Below are 12,270 nucleotides of genomic sequence, written 5' to 3' on the forward strand. Positions count from 1 at the left end.
CGCCCCGAGTGCTCTCTCCTTCTCTCTGTGCTCTCAGGGACAGGGAGGACGGCGGCCGGCAGGCTCCCGAGGCCCCTGGAGCTGCCAGCTGGAAGGTGCCTGACCAGCCGGCACCTGGTGCTGGACCCCAGGGAGCGGCCCCGGAGCCTCTCAGAGAGTCCACGCCGAGAGACAAGGCCCAGGGGATCCCCTGCGTCCCAGCCCCGGGCCCAGACGGGGCGTCACCAGTGATGCCCGAGTCTTCTGCTGATGTCCGACTCCTGAAGGCACAGGCGCTCCCCACGGAGGAGGGGTCCAGTGTGACCCGCCGTGACCCGAGTCACCCAGCCAAGCCACCCAGGAGCAAGGCCACTAAGGGCCCAGGCCAGGAGCCTGAGGGTCGGTCCTCGGCTCCATGGGACCCGTCCCTGGCCAAGGCGAGTCCAGACAGCCCCAAAGGCACCTCTGTCCCAGAGCAGGATGACCAGGCCACAGACAGTCACCCCGAGCGGCCCCTGCCAGCAGACCGCAAGCTCGGTGTGCCCAGTGTGGACGCCTCGCCCCTCCCGAAGAGGACGGCCTGCCCGTCGCTGCAGGAGGCCACACGCCTCATCCAGGAGGAGTTTGCCTTCGACGGCTACTTGGACAACGGACTAGAAGCACTGATCATGGGTATCGTGGCAGAGGGCCCCCTGGGTTCTCCAGACAAGCCCCAGGACCAGGGAGAGGCCGTGGGGGGACACAGTGCCCTGGGGGAGGGCCAGTGTGTAGGGGAACGGGGGCCCCCACTCGTCCGTCTGCATGAAGAGTTCGGGGGCCAGAGCCGCGCCCGGGCGTGGGTCCAGCAGCAGAGCCTCGGGCAGGAAGAGGGTCTCAGAGCCCGGCCCCCCCGCCCGGGCGTCTCCCCGAGCTGTGCGGCGAGCAGGAACCCGGAGGGCGTGCTCCCCCATCGTGACTGGCCGCTGCCGTTTTGCAAACCAGGTGAATACATTTACGCCTTGAAAGACCTCACCTATGCCACTTTCTGCGGGGCCATATCGGAGAAGTTCTGTGACCTCTACTGGGGGGAGAAGTTGCTGCAGAGTCTTTTCAAAGTGGTGAACGGGAGGACGTCCCCCTCCGAGAAGTGAGTCCCCCTCCCCAGGCCCCAGGCTTCCCCCACCCTGGGGTCCCCTGCCAGGCAGGACGGCCCTGGTTCTGCCTCCTCTGGCCCACCGCTGTTTTCCCCACGTGCTCCTGTCCCCTAAAGTCCAGCGCCCCTGGCTGGCCGGCCACGCGGGTCCCTCTCGCTTGTCCTGAAGCCCACCCTAGCCCCCAGCTTTCCCTCTGGGCACCGGGCTCCTTCGGGCAAGAGGAGAGGACTGTGGGCTCACGGGGCAGGAAGCACATTCCTGCTCGGGTACCAGCTTGAGGAGGCCAAGCGACCAGGTGCCCAGAGGGCAGGAGGCCCCACAGGGAACAGCATCTGCCCCCACCCCCCCATCCAGCGGGCACTGCATGCCAGCCCCCCTCCTGATGGTAGCAAAGGGGGTGATGGATGCCGGAGGACCCGCCCCTTCACAGACTGGGCCCCGTGCTCCTCTGCCGTGGACTGTGGACAGCCGTGTGGGTGGAGGTGGCCCCGAGGGCTGGGACCATGCCTGGACCCCAGTGCCGTGACACCCCATCCCTGAGCTCCAGGCACACCCACAGCCCCGTCTGCCTCCAGGGGCCCCACCAGGCGGGTAGGCAAGGGTCCCTTCACATTTGCCGTGGTTGCTGCGGGGGCACTTGCCGCACTCCCTGCCCGGGCAAACGGGTCAACAGAGCACCCAGATGGGTGCCGCCCGCACTGTGCTCTTGGGGCGGGGAGAAGGGCCGTGCAGGGACCTCCCGAAACGAATGTCCAGAACACCCTGTGCCTGTTATTAGGCCCCCTTAACCGCTGCGGAAAGAGGAGCCCTGTGCCGTCCTGTGGCCTGGGGTCACGTTGTCCTCAGGAAGCTTGCATGGGACGGGGAACGCCCCTGTCAAACGGTGTGCGTCCGGGGTGCCGGCACGGGGTCACGGGCAGGCCCGCACCTCAGCCTCAGCAGGGTTCTCCTCATCCACCTGAAGCTTCCCGCGGGAAGGCAGAGCAGGGAAGCCACTGTGCTGTGGGGAGCGGGCGGGGGGCCACGGGGGGCCTGCGACGTCCTTCCTTCTGATGACAGTGCTTCAGAGGAGGCTGGGGCAGAGCCTGAGGGCAGCGCAGCCGGCACTCCGAGTGGCTGCTCGCTGTCCAGCAAGAGGCCATCGCTGCACGGAACAGGTAAGAGACACGGGCCTGGACGCAAGAACTCCTCTCTTTAAAGAGAGGCTCCCCTTGTCCCAACTCTGCCGCACGCACACCCAGGAAGTCTGAGAGCAAAGGGACTGTGCCCAGGGAGCCCCTCGGCCCCTCTGCCCGTTGGTGCAGCCTGGGTCGAGCCCATCTCCGCACAAGCAGTCCACCAGCCCTGGGGTGTCCTCTCCAGACTCCGGCCCCACGAGATGACCTGTGTTTGGGAGGGGACCCGAGGGACCCTCCTGGGAAGCGGGACCACCGCCCTGAATCCGAAGGACCCTGCTGGCCCATAGAGCAACAGAGGGGCACCCGGCCGTCTCGAGGGGCCTCCTGTCCCCGACTCAGCACGAGCGGCCTCTCTGTAAACAATGAGGGACGGACTCTGCCACACGAGCCACAGTGTCGAGTGGACCCTCCTCTCCTGCGCAGGGAAGGAGACACCGGCCACGGCGCGTGGCAGCCGAGCTCCCGGCCCGTCCCCGTCGATGCCCGATGTGGATGCAGACGAGCTCTCGCGGGGCAACTTTGAGGTGGGATTCCGGCCTCAGAAGTCAGTCAAAGGGGAGCGGGAACAGCAGCCGGAGGCCGGAGAGCACGGGCAGCAGGGTGGGGGCCCGAGCCCCGAGGCAGTGGCCCGGCTGGCCCGGCCCAAGGAGGGGGGCCTGGCCGCGCACCCGGGCCCGGCGGAGCTCCAGAGCTGCAGCCCCGGCTGGTGCAGCGCCTTCTACGAGGCCGACTGCTTCGGCGCCGACGTCTACAGCTACGTGAAGGAGCTGGCGAGGCAGAAGGCAGATGGGGCCCCCGACGCGGACGCCCAGAGCCTGGTGAGTCCCGGGCGGCTGCCCGCTACTCGTGCTGCCAGGGAAGGGGGTGCTGTGGCCGCAGAGGCACCCTGGGCAGGGAGTCCGCGTCGCAGCAGCGGGAGCTCCCAGTCACTCTGGTGGGGGTGGGGGGGGCACAGAATCCCCCCCCCCCCGCCGTGACCCCGGCACTCGTCTGGGCGCTCTCCCTGTGCGTCTCCCCGGGCACTGCGGTGCTCGTCTGTGTGTGTCCTCCACATCAGGGGTAGGACGTGGCCTTTCTCTCTCTTAGCTGGGCACACGGGTGGCCGTGACAGGTGCAGGAGGTCACCTTGTGCCATCACAGCTGGCCGCGGGCCGTGTCTCTGGAGGGGGCAGGCAGGCCAAGGCCCTCGTCCCAGGTGGCCTCCTGTTCCTCAGGCAGCAGCACTGAGACAAGAAGTCTCATTGCCCATGGCTGTTGGCTCAGGCTGGGCCTGGAGTGCGTCTGGCCTGGGCTTCTCGGGGGGCCGCGTCCCTCCTGCGCCAGCCAGCCAGGGCGGTCTGCGTGTCTCCCCGCTCAGCAAGTTTGAGGTTGGCCAGGCCAAGGCCCTAGGTGAGGGTCGCGCACAGAGCTCTGGACTTCTGGTCACTGCACCTGCCACTGGGCACCTGCCTCCCATACCCAGTGGCTCTGACCAGGGCTGCAGGCCCCACTCCCAAGTGACCTAGAGCCCGTGGACCTGGGACCTGGGCTGCAGCCTTCCCCTGTGACCAGCAGCTCCCACCTAGGCCTCGTCACACAAGGCCTGACCTTCCAGGATAGCAGGCAGGAAGGACCCCTTCGGCTCACGCGCTCTGCTCCCGGCACCTCTGCTTGGCCTGTGCGATGCACTTCCTCCGGCCTCCAAGGCTCCGAGCGAAGCCGCAGGAGCACCATGTCTCCCTGGCCCTGACCTGCCCCCATCTGGACCTTCCCCAGGGCTCTCCCTTGTTCTCCTGCTACTGCCTGAACGTCGCGCTTCTGCTCAGTTGCACGCGGGACGGAGAGCAGGGCCCTGTCCCCGGCCTGCACACGTGACGGTGGGGCCATGCCCTATGGCCTCAGCCTGCTCCTCTGAGCTTTGTGCTGTGGTCCCCTGCAGGAGCCATCGCGGGTGCCGGACTTCGGGGCCTGGTGGGGGCCTCCCTGGGGGCCCTGGCACGGAGGGTGGCCCTCATGTAGGGCGTCGGGGCAGGGAGCACAGAGTCCGACCACACGGCAGCTCCGTGCCACTGCGGCAGAGTCCGGGGCTCCCAGCCCCTGGCCGTCTCGTCACCTGCCCTCCGGGGCCTGCGGACCTCACCCCCACTTCCTTGCCTGTGACAGGGATTTGCACACAGTGTCGCTTGCCCAGGGCTGCCGGAGGTTCCTGTCCCAGCAGCACAGGCTTTCCACCTGCGACGGCCATACCCACAAGTGGGAAACGAACAGACTACCAGAGGCAGAAAGCCACATCCGCGGCCCCTCGTGGGACCAGCTACCGCTGTGAGAGGGGCCCGTGGACAGTGAGTGCCGTCCCGTGGCTTCCGAGGGGGAGAGTCACGGAGCACGCACCGTGCGTTTCCTGGCTGTGCTGGCCGAGGGCCTGCAGGTCTGACAGCCTCTGGCTCCAGGCCCGTCCTCCAGTCAAAGGGACCAGGGCTCCTGGGAGTGAGGAAATGGTCAGAAACCCATGACGGGGGCATGTTGGAGGTCAGAGGAACCAGTGGAGGGGCCCCCAGCAGCCCAAGTCAGAGCAGCCAGAGAAGCAACACTGAACCGGCTTCTAACTCGGAGTGTGCCTCATCCACACGTCCGCACTGCCACGGAGCTGAAAGGAGCAACGGCTCAATGATGGTTTTTCAGGAAATAGAAAATCCCACCTACAATTCACACAGACTCTCAAGGGACCTCCAAGAGCCAAACAGTCCTGGAAAAGAAGAGCAGAAGTGACGACTCACTCTTCTGATTCCAAACCTGCTGCAGAGCTGCCGTCGCCGACGCAGTGTGGTCCGGCACGAGGGCGGACGGACAGACCAGCAGGACAGATTGGAGAGGCCAGAAACAAGCCCGCGTGAGATGGGTTTTGACCAACCGCCAGACCAGCCAGCGGGCAGAGGACGGACTTCGCTACACGCGGCGCTGGGAAAACGGCGTGACCTGCGAAAGGGTAACGTCGGGCCTGTATGTGCGCCACTTCCAGAAGTTAACTGAGCCGTCAGAGACCTGAACGTTGGAGCTAAATTATAAATTATAAATTATTTCTTCACAGCACTGGACACGGAAACGATTTCTCGGATACGATACCAAAAGCAGAGGCAACAGAAGTGAAAATAGAGAAACTGCGCTCGATCGAAACGCGGTGCGTCCAAGGATGCCGCCCGCAGAGGGGACGGGCACGCCAAGAGCAGCCGGAAACACCCACAGACGCCTCTGAGAAAGGCGAAATGTCCAGAATGTCCAGGGAACACGGCAGCAGCCTCGCAGGGCCCCCGCCGAGCCAGGGCTGATGGACCCGCGTAGACGTCTCCCCCGAGGACCGACACAAGTGCCGAAAGTAGTCCTACTTCACTGGTCACTGTGGAAAACTAAACCGCAACGAGACGCCCCCTCACACCCAGTAGGACGGCTCCCACCAAAATCTGAAAAAGAAAGAAAAGACCGTGTTGGCGCGTCGCGGAGAAACGGGAGCCCTGTGCACGGCTAGTGGGAAGGGGGACCGGCGTGGCCACTCCGGAGTTGCCTCCAAAAAGTAAGCGTGGCCGCACCGCGTAAGCCGGCAAGTCCAGCTCTGCGTGTCCACCCCGGAGAGCCGGAGCAGGCCTCCGGGAGCCCCCTACGCCGCACCCACGGCCGCCCCGAGATGGGAGCAGACGGCCGGAGACGGAGCTGGGGAGTGCGTTCGCGGGGGACCGGCCAGCACCCGGCCCACGAGGAGGAGCCCCAAGGCCTGCTGAGTGACAGCCAGACCCGGAGGGACCAGCACCGTGTGCCGCCAACCTCGTGGGGTCCCCGGGTGGCCACGTGCGCAAAGACCACGCGGGGGCGGGGATGGGGCCTTCGTGGGGACAGAGCCTCGGCCGTGGACGCCGGACATGGAGGGCGTCCCGCAGGGTGAATGTACTTCAAGCCACTCAGCGGCGCGACAAGAAATGTTACCGTCGGGAATTTCATGTTGTATATATTTTGTCCCAAAGGAGTTTTTCCAAATAAAACCTTGAGAACCAGTTGAGAGCGGGACACGTAGGTGGCGCCGTCGGTGCAGCGTCCGACGCTTGGTCCCAGCCGGGGTCGCGTCTCAGGGTCGCCAGGTCGAGCCCCGCCACGGGCTCCGCGCTCCGCAGCGAGTCTGCTTGGGACGCTCTCTGCCTGCGCTTCTCCCCCACGCGCGTGTTCTCTCCCTCGAGTAAATAAGTAACTCTCTGACCCGGTGCTGGCGGATGCCGTTCTAGTTGAATGGCAGTGAACGGACAGGGGCGAGGCAGGGTCCCCACACAGTTTCCTTTGCCTCAGTCCCTGCACACGGCCCGCCACCAGCTTGCCACTCTGACCTCAGCTGGACCCAGAGCCCCGCTGACCTGGGCACAGGGAGGCCAGGGGGGGTGCTCACGCCCCTGTCACAGAGGACAGGGCCCTTCCCGGGGCAGCTCGCTGTGTCCACACCGCCTTCCCCAGCAGCTTAATCCCAACAGTTGGGGGTGGGGGGGCATGCTAAGGGTCCAGGTGTGTCCTCCAATGTCATAGGTCATCCTCTAACTTCACAGGTCACGCCTGCTGACTACAGCCACATCTTTGGGGTGGGCGGCAATGGACAGACAGCCCGGTTTCCAGCCCCTCGTGTTCAGTGCCACAGAGAGTGGCTCTCGTGTGTGCGAGAGCCCGGTGTAGGCTGACGGGGCCCTTTGCTGCATCCCGCGCTCTCCTCAGGGTGGTGGCCCTTTGCAGGGAGCCGCACTCACTAGCGACACCAGACACCCCTGCACCACACTCAGATTGTTCTTGAAGGTGGGCTCAGAGACCAGCTCAGGCCAGGAGTGTGCTGGCGGCCAGCACCGCTCTAATCCAGACCGTGGCCTTGTGGTTGGGACGAGGTGTCCTGGGCCTCCCACCTCGGAAACTGGCTCGGTCCCACAGTCACTCTGGTGGCACCGGTGGGGCATCAGGAGGAGGGAGGCAGTTTGAGGGACACTGTGGAGTGACCCGGAGTGACCTGGTTTTCCTTTTTGTTCCTGCCCACCTGGGGAAGACATCTCTCCTGGAACCAGAATGCAGACAGGTGAGTTCCCGCGCCCTCGTCTGTGTCGTGGTGGGCTGGCTGCGGCCGCCAGGTTCCCGCTTCTCTTGGAGAACCCGCTGCTTCTGCTTCAAATCGTGAGCCTCGGGCTGACCCGAAGGTGGAACCGCCCTCGGACCCACTGTCCCTTCCCTCCCCAAACCGAGGGAGTGCGAAGCAGGCCCCGGCGCTGGGGAGGGCAGACTGCTGGGGGGTGCGGTATACGCCCCCGAGCGTGCGCCGACGCGCCCCTGCCCCGAGGGCCAGCTGGTGCCTGCGTCTCTGCGCGCCCACGCCACGGGCCCCCGCCCCTTGCTCTCAGGGTTTAGGTGCTGATTTCCGTTCATCCTTCCTCTCTGTCTACGGGTTCCGGCTCTCCGGCCCCCTCCGTCCCGCGGGGCGGGCAGCTCTCGGGCCTGCGTCGGTCGAGGGCTGCTCTGTGTGGCTGTTCCTCAGAGCACACGGACACTGACTCCTCCTAATTCTACGGGGAAAGGCGCTTGTTGGGTGAGGCCGTGGGGAAACACCTCAACGCAAATGACCCTGAACGTTTTCCTTAGACCTCGCCAGTCCGTGTCCACTGGGGTCGGGTTTGCTGGGCTCCTGCGAGGAATGGCCGTGGGGACGCCCCACTCGAGTGTGTCTTCTCCATCACCCCCTCTTGTGTGGGGTTTAGTTCACATAGATTTAGTTTTAAAGTCAGTCAGAATGGTCCTGGAGTCCATGAGCCCTGTTCCAGAAGGAAGCAGGTGCCTCCGATCGGCCCTCTCTGGCGGGAGGGGTCTGGATCAGCATCCGGACCGCGTGTGAGGGGGCGATGGTGCCGGACAGAGCCTTATGCGGAGTCGCTGCAGAAGGGCCCTCGCTGCGGCAGTCCTGAGCTGCACAGAGGGAGAACCCACGAACAGAGAGCTCAGGGCCGCCCTTCCCCTCTTCAGGCTCTGAGGGAGGTCAGCCAGGGTCATGCTGTCTTCAGAAAGCCAGGGGCAGAGACACCTGGTGGCTCCATCGGTTAAGCGGCTGCCTTTGGTCATGACCCCAACGTGCTGGGATGGAGCCCCGTGTCCAGCTCTCTGTTCAGTGGGGAGTCTGCTTCTCCCTCTCTCTGTGTGTGCTCTCTCTCTCAAATCAATAAATGAAATCTTTATTTAAAAAAAAAGAAAGGGGGCGCCTGGGTGGCTCAGTGGGTTAAGCCTCTGCCTTTGGCTCAGGTCATGATCTCAGGGTCTTGGGATCGAGTCCCGCATCGGGCGCTCTGCTCGGCAGGGAGCCTGCTTTCTCCTCTCTCTCTCTCTGCCTGCCTCTCTGCCTGCTTGTGATCTCTCTCTCTGTGAAATAAATGATAAAATTATTTTTAAAAAACTAAAAATTTTAAATTTAAAAAAAGAAAGCAAGCCAGGATCACAGAGCAGCACACAGTGATGGGACGGCACAGCCCCTGGTCCTCGCGCGAACCAGACCTTCAGGGGACGGAGATGAGTCCGTCTGGAGCACAGCTGTGGGGGCCACTTGTGGGTGCTGCTGCCAGGCTTTGTGGCGTCCCACGGGACTGTCCTCAGGGATGACATGTTGCAGACCTGTGCCACCCACCAGGTAGCTGGCAGCCGTGTGGCCTGCGAGACAGGAGTTGACACTTTCATGTTATTTATTTTATTGTTTTTAAAGATTTTATTTATTTATTTGACAGACAGAGATCACAAGTAGGCAGAGAGGCAGGCAGAGAGAGGAGGAAGCAGGCTCCCCGCGGAGCAGAGAGCCCGATGTGGGGCTCGATCCCAGGACCCTGAGATCATGACCCGAGCCGAAGGCAGAGGCTTTAACGCACGGAGCCCCCCAGGCGCCCCTCACATGCCCGTGGTTCCCACGTCAGAGGTGCACGCAGGTCCTGCACACGCAATTCTGCCCCATGCACCGCGGGCGCTCATTCTGTCCCCCATGCTGGCAGCCAGCGACTGGGTCCTCGGGTCGACAAGTCGGGGAGGCGGGTTTGGAGCCAGGCTGTGTGATGTCAGACCCACGGGCTCCTCACACAGAGTCCCAGCCGAAAGATGCCTCAGCAGCCGCTTGCCGGCTTCCTCCCCAAGCAGCTGCCTCCTGGGGGATCTCGCTGTGTTCCAAATCAGCGTTCTGTTTCCATGGAGACAGACGGCCTGCTGTCCCAGGGTGTGACCCCTCCCCCTGCAGCTTGCATGTGGCCCAGCTGGAAGGGCCCAGAGGCCTTGGGAGACCTGAGTTAACCACTGAGACGTGGAGGAGGAGGTGAATCGGTATTCAGTCTGCAGCACGTCCCCCAACAGCAGACACAGCCCCTGCCCCACAGCTGCCCGGGGCCTGGCGCTTCCTACCGCCTGGTGCGGCCATCGGCGGCCTGGCTGTCGGGACAGCAGCACAGGGAAGACGACAACCACACGAACCACCTTTTCAGTAAAACCACTAGATAGAGGGATTCAAATATTTAGATAAAAACACCACCTGCGTTTTAAATTTCACAACATTGTACAGAAATAAATGCTCCTGACAAAGCCAAGTCCCTTGTCCTCAGAGGAGAATGGGGGAAGCTTGTGTGGGTTTGAGCTGATTAGATGCGCCCAAATGAAGACCACTGTGTATTTGGTTTCAGATTAAGGTTCCTGTCAGTGTGGCCGTTTCAGGGTCCTGGGGCCACTGTGAACCCGGTAGCAGGAAGGTATTTTGGTGGGAGTCTGAGAGATCCCTGGGCCTCTGCCCCTTCCTCTGGTTCCTGGCCCTGGCCAGGTCCCCTTCACTGCGTCCACCCTACACCCCTGTCGTCCTCCTGCAGGTAAACGCAACCTCACACCCCCAGCTGGAGACCCGCGGTGGCTCAAGGCCCCCTCCTAGGGACGTGCCAGGCTTCCAGCACCCTCTCCGCTCCAGAATCACACCCATGCTCAGCCCTGGGCCCCGCAGGGTGGGAGCAGTGAGCCAGGCTACATCTGTCCCCTCCTTCCTGAAGGCAGGAACCATGTCTGGATTCTGGTCATTTCTAACAGTCGCGGCCCCGAGCCTGCCCTGCCAGCAAGGCTTCCCTGGTCCCTCTGGGGGAGCGAAGAATCCAGACCGTCCTCACGGGAGGACAGAAACTGCTCCCGCCAAGCAAACTCGTGGACCTTCCTGCGAGATGCACATTCTCCAGGAGGGGCTGCGACCCCTGCTTCTGGGCGCCCCGGCCGTGACACGAGGATGCCCCGCTGGCACCAGCTCTCTGAACTGCCGGCGGGCAGCAGTGGCCACGCGTCCTGGCCGCTGACCCCGCGCAGCACGGCCGAGGGGCCCGGAGGGAACGGGGCCGGGGGGGGGTGGTCAGCCAGAGTCTGGGGCAGGGACTCGGCCCCGGCGTCCCTCGGGCTCGACCACGCGCGCCGGACGGCCGGGCCTCGGGTGGGGTCCTCACCCGCGGGGGCCCACGTGCAGGGCGGCGGCAGCCCCGCGGGGGTCCTGCAGGGGCCTCGCGGGGCAGCTGGGGTCCCCGGCCGGTCGGGGGGGACCCGCCCCGCCCCCCCAACCAGCCAGAAGCGGTCCTGGTCACCCCGCCCCAGGGCAGCCGCCGAGCGAAAGTCCATTGGCCTAAACTGGGGGCTGCAAGAGCAGTAGCTTCTCATTGGCTGGCCGTGACCGCCTCCCATTGGCTGGGCCGTTGGCGTCTCTCATTGGCTGGCCCTGACCGCCTCCCATTGGCTGGGCCGTGAGCGTCTCTCATTGGCTGGGCCGTGAGCGTCTCTCATTGGCTGGGCTGTTGCCGGGGTAGGAGGAAACCGTCCCGGTCCATCCCGGCCGGGTAGAGCCCCAGGTCCCCCTGCAGGGCCCCGCGCGGCGCGGCGGAGCCCCCCCCCCCAGCCTCCTCCCCGCACTGCAGCGAGGTTTCCCTTCCCGTGGGCTGGTCCCCTCGTCAGAACTCACGTCTCCCGGGGCGCACACAGACACGCTTTCTGTGGCTGGATGACTGTCCCTGCGAGGTCCCTAGGAACCCTGGTGTCCCCGCGTGGGACGTGTCCCGCGCTCTGGCTCTGTGCGGGCCCCGAGGGGAGGCCGGCTTCTGCGAGCACGCCGGGCCATCGCGGGCTCTTTCCTGGCCAGGAGCTGGAGCAGCAGCTGCTGATGGAGAAGAGGAACCACCGGAAGACCCTGAAGTTCTACCAGAAGCTCCTGCAGAAGGAGAAGCGCAGTAAAGGTAGCGGCAGCTCCCGGGGGGCTGGGCGTGGGGGCGAGGGCCTGGGGCCCGCTTTGTGGCAACTCTGCCCACCTCCAGGCTCCGAGGTGAAGACCATGCTGTCCAAACTGAGAGGGCAGCTGGAAGAAATGAAGTGCAAAGTGCAGTTCCTGGGACTGGTCAAGAAGTATCTGCAGGCAAGTCTGCCCGAATCCCTGCCCCCCACCCCGGGTCAGTAGCAGGTGACCCAGCACCCGGTCCTGCCAGCACCTGGTGGCACAGGCCAACCAGATGAAGGCAGCTCGTTTCCCCCCACAACACACAGGTCATGTATGCCGAGCGGTGGGGCCTGGAGCCCTGCGCCCTGCCTGTGATCGTGAACATCTCGGCGGCCCACTGTGACACGCTGGATTTCAGCCCCCTAGACGAGTCCTCATCCCTCATCTTCTACAACGTCAGCAAGCACCCGCGAGGCGGCAAGCAGAGGAAGGCCCGCGTCCTACAGGCCGGCACACCTCTGGGGCTCATGGCATACCTCTACTCCAGGTGCGGCTGCCCATGCCCCAAGCAGGCAGTTGGGCCTTTGAGATCCCCTGGACCCCTTCATGCCTTTTGAAAGCAAAACGGAGGCAGAAAAAAAGAAACAGGCCCCAAGAGGTGAATGAGGCGAGGAAAGTCTGCCTTCCCTCATCTGAGATGGGTTTATCCTTTTTTTCATTTAAAAAGTATTTTCATCAGAATTTA

The 12,270-nt window shown here is 64.2% G+C and overlaps 1 protein-coding gene across 2 annotated transcripts in view; it reads left to right on the forward strand.

Annotated features, from left to right (window-relative positions):
* Positions 1 to 12,270, forward strand: part of KNDC1 (kinase non-catalytic C-lobe domain containing 1) — a 59,365-nt gene that overhangs the window by 33,278 nt on the left and 13,817 nt on the right. The window contains exons 14-21 of one of the 2 annotated variants that reach the window (XM_032313256.1): positions 38 to 651; positions 961 to 1,105; positions 2,172 to 2,269; positions 2,714 to 3,108; positions 7,332 to 7,361; positions 11,454 to 11,547; positions 11,626 to 11,723; positions 11,852 to 12,072. In XM_032313256.1, the coding sequence (XP_032169147.1) occupies positions 38 to 651; positions 961 to 1,105; positions 2,172 to 2,269; positions 2,714 to 3,108; positions 7,332 to 7,361; positions 11,454 to 11,547; positions 11,626 to 11,723; positions 11,852 to 12,072 (1,695 nt within the window). The remainder of the gene's footprint in view (positions 1 to 37; positions 652 to 960; positions 1,106 to 2,171; positions 2,270 to 2,713; positions 3,109 to 7,331; positions 7,362 to 11,453; positions 11,548 to 11,625; positions 11,724 to 11,851; positions 12,073 to 12,270) is intronic. The other variant, XM_032313255.1, reaches the window with a different exon arrangement.

Source organism: Mustela erminea, chromosome 14, assembly GCF_009829155.1.
Source record: "Mustela erminea isolate mMusErm1 chromosome 14, mMusErm1.Pri, whole genome shotgun sequence".
In the NCBI taxonomy this organism is placed as follows: domain Eukaryota; kingdom Metazoa; phylum Chordata; class Mammalia; order Carnivora; family Mustelidae; genus Mustela; species Mustela erminea.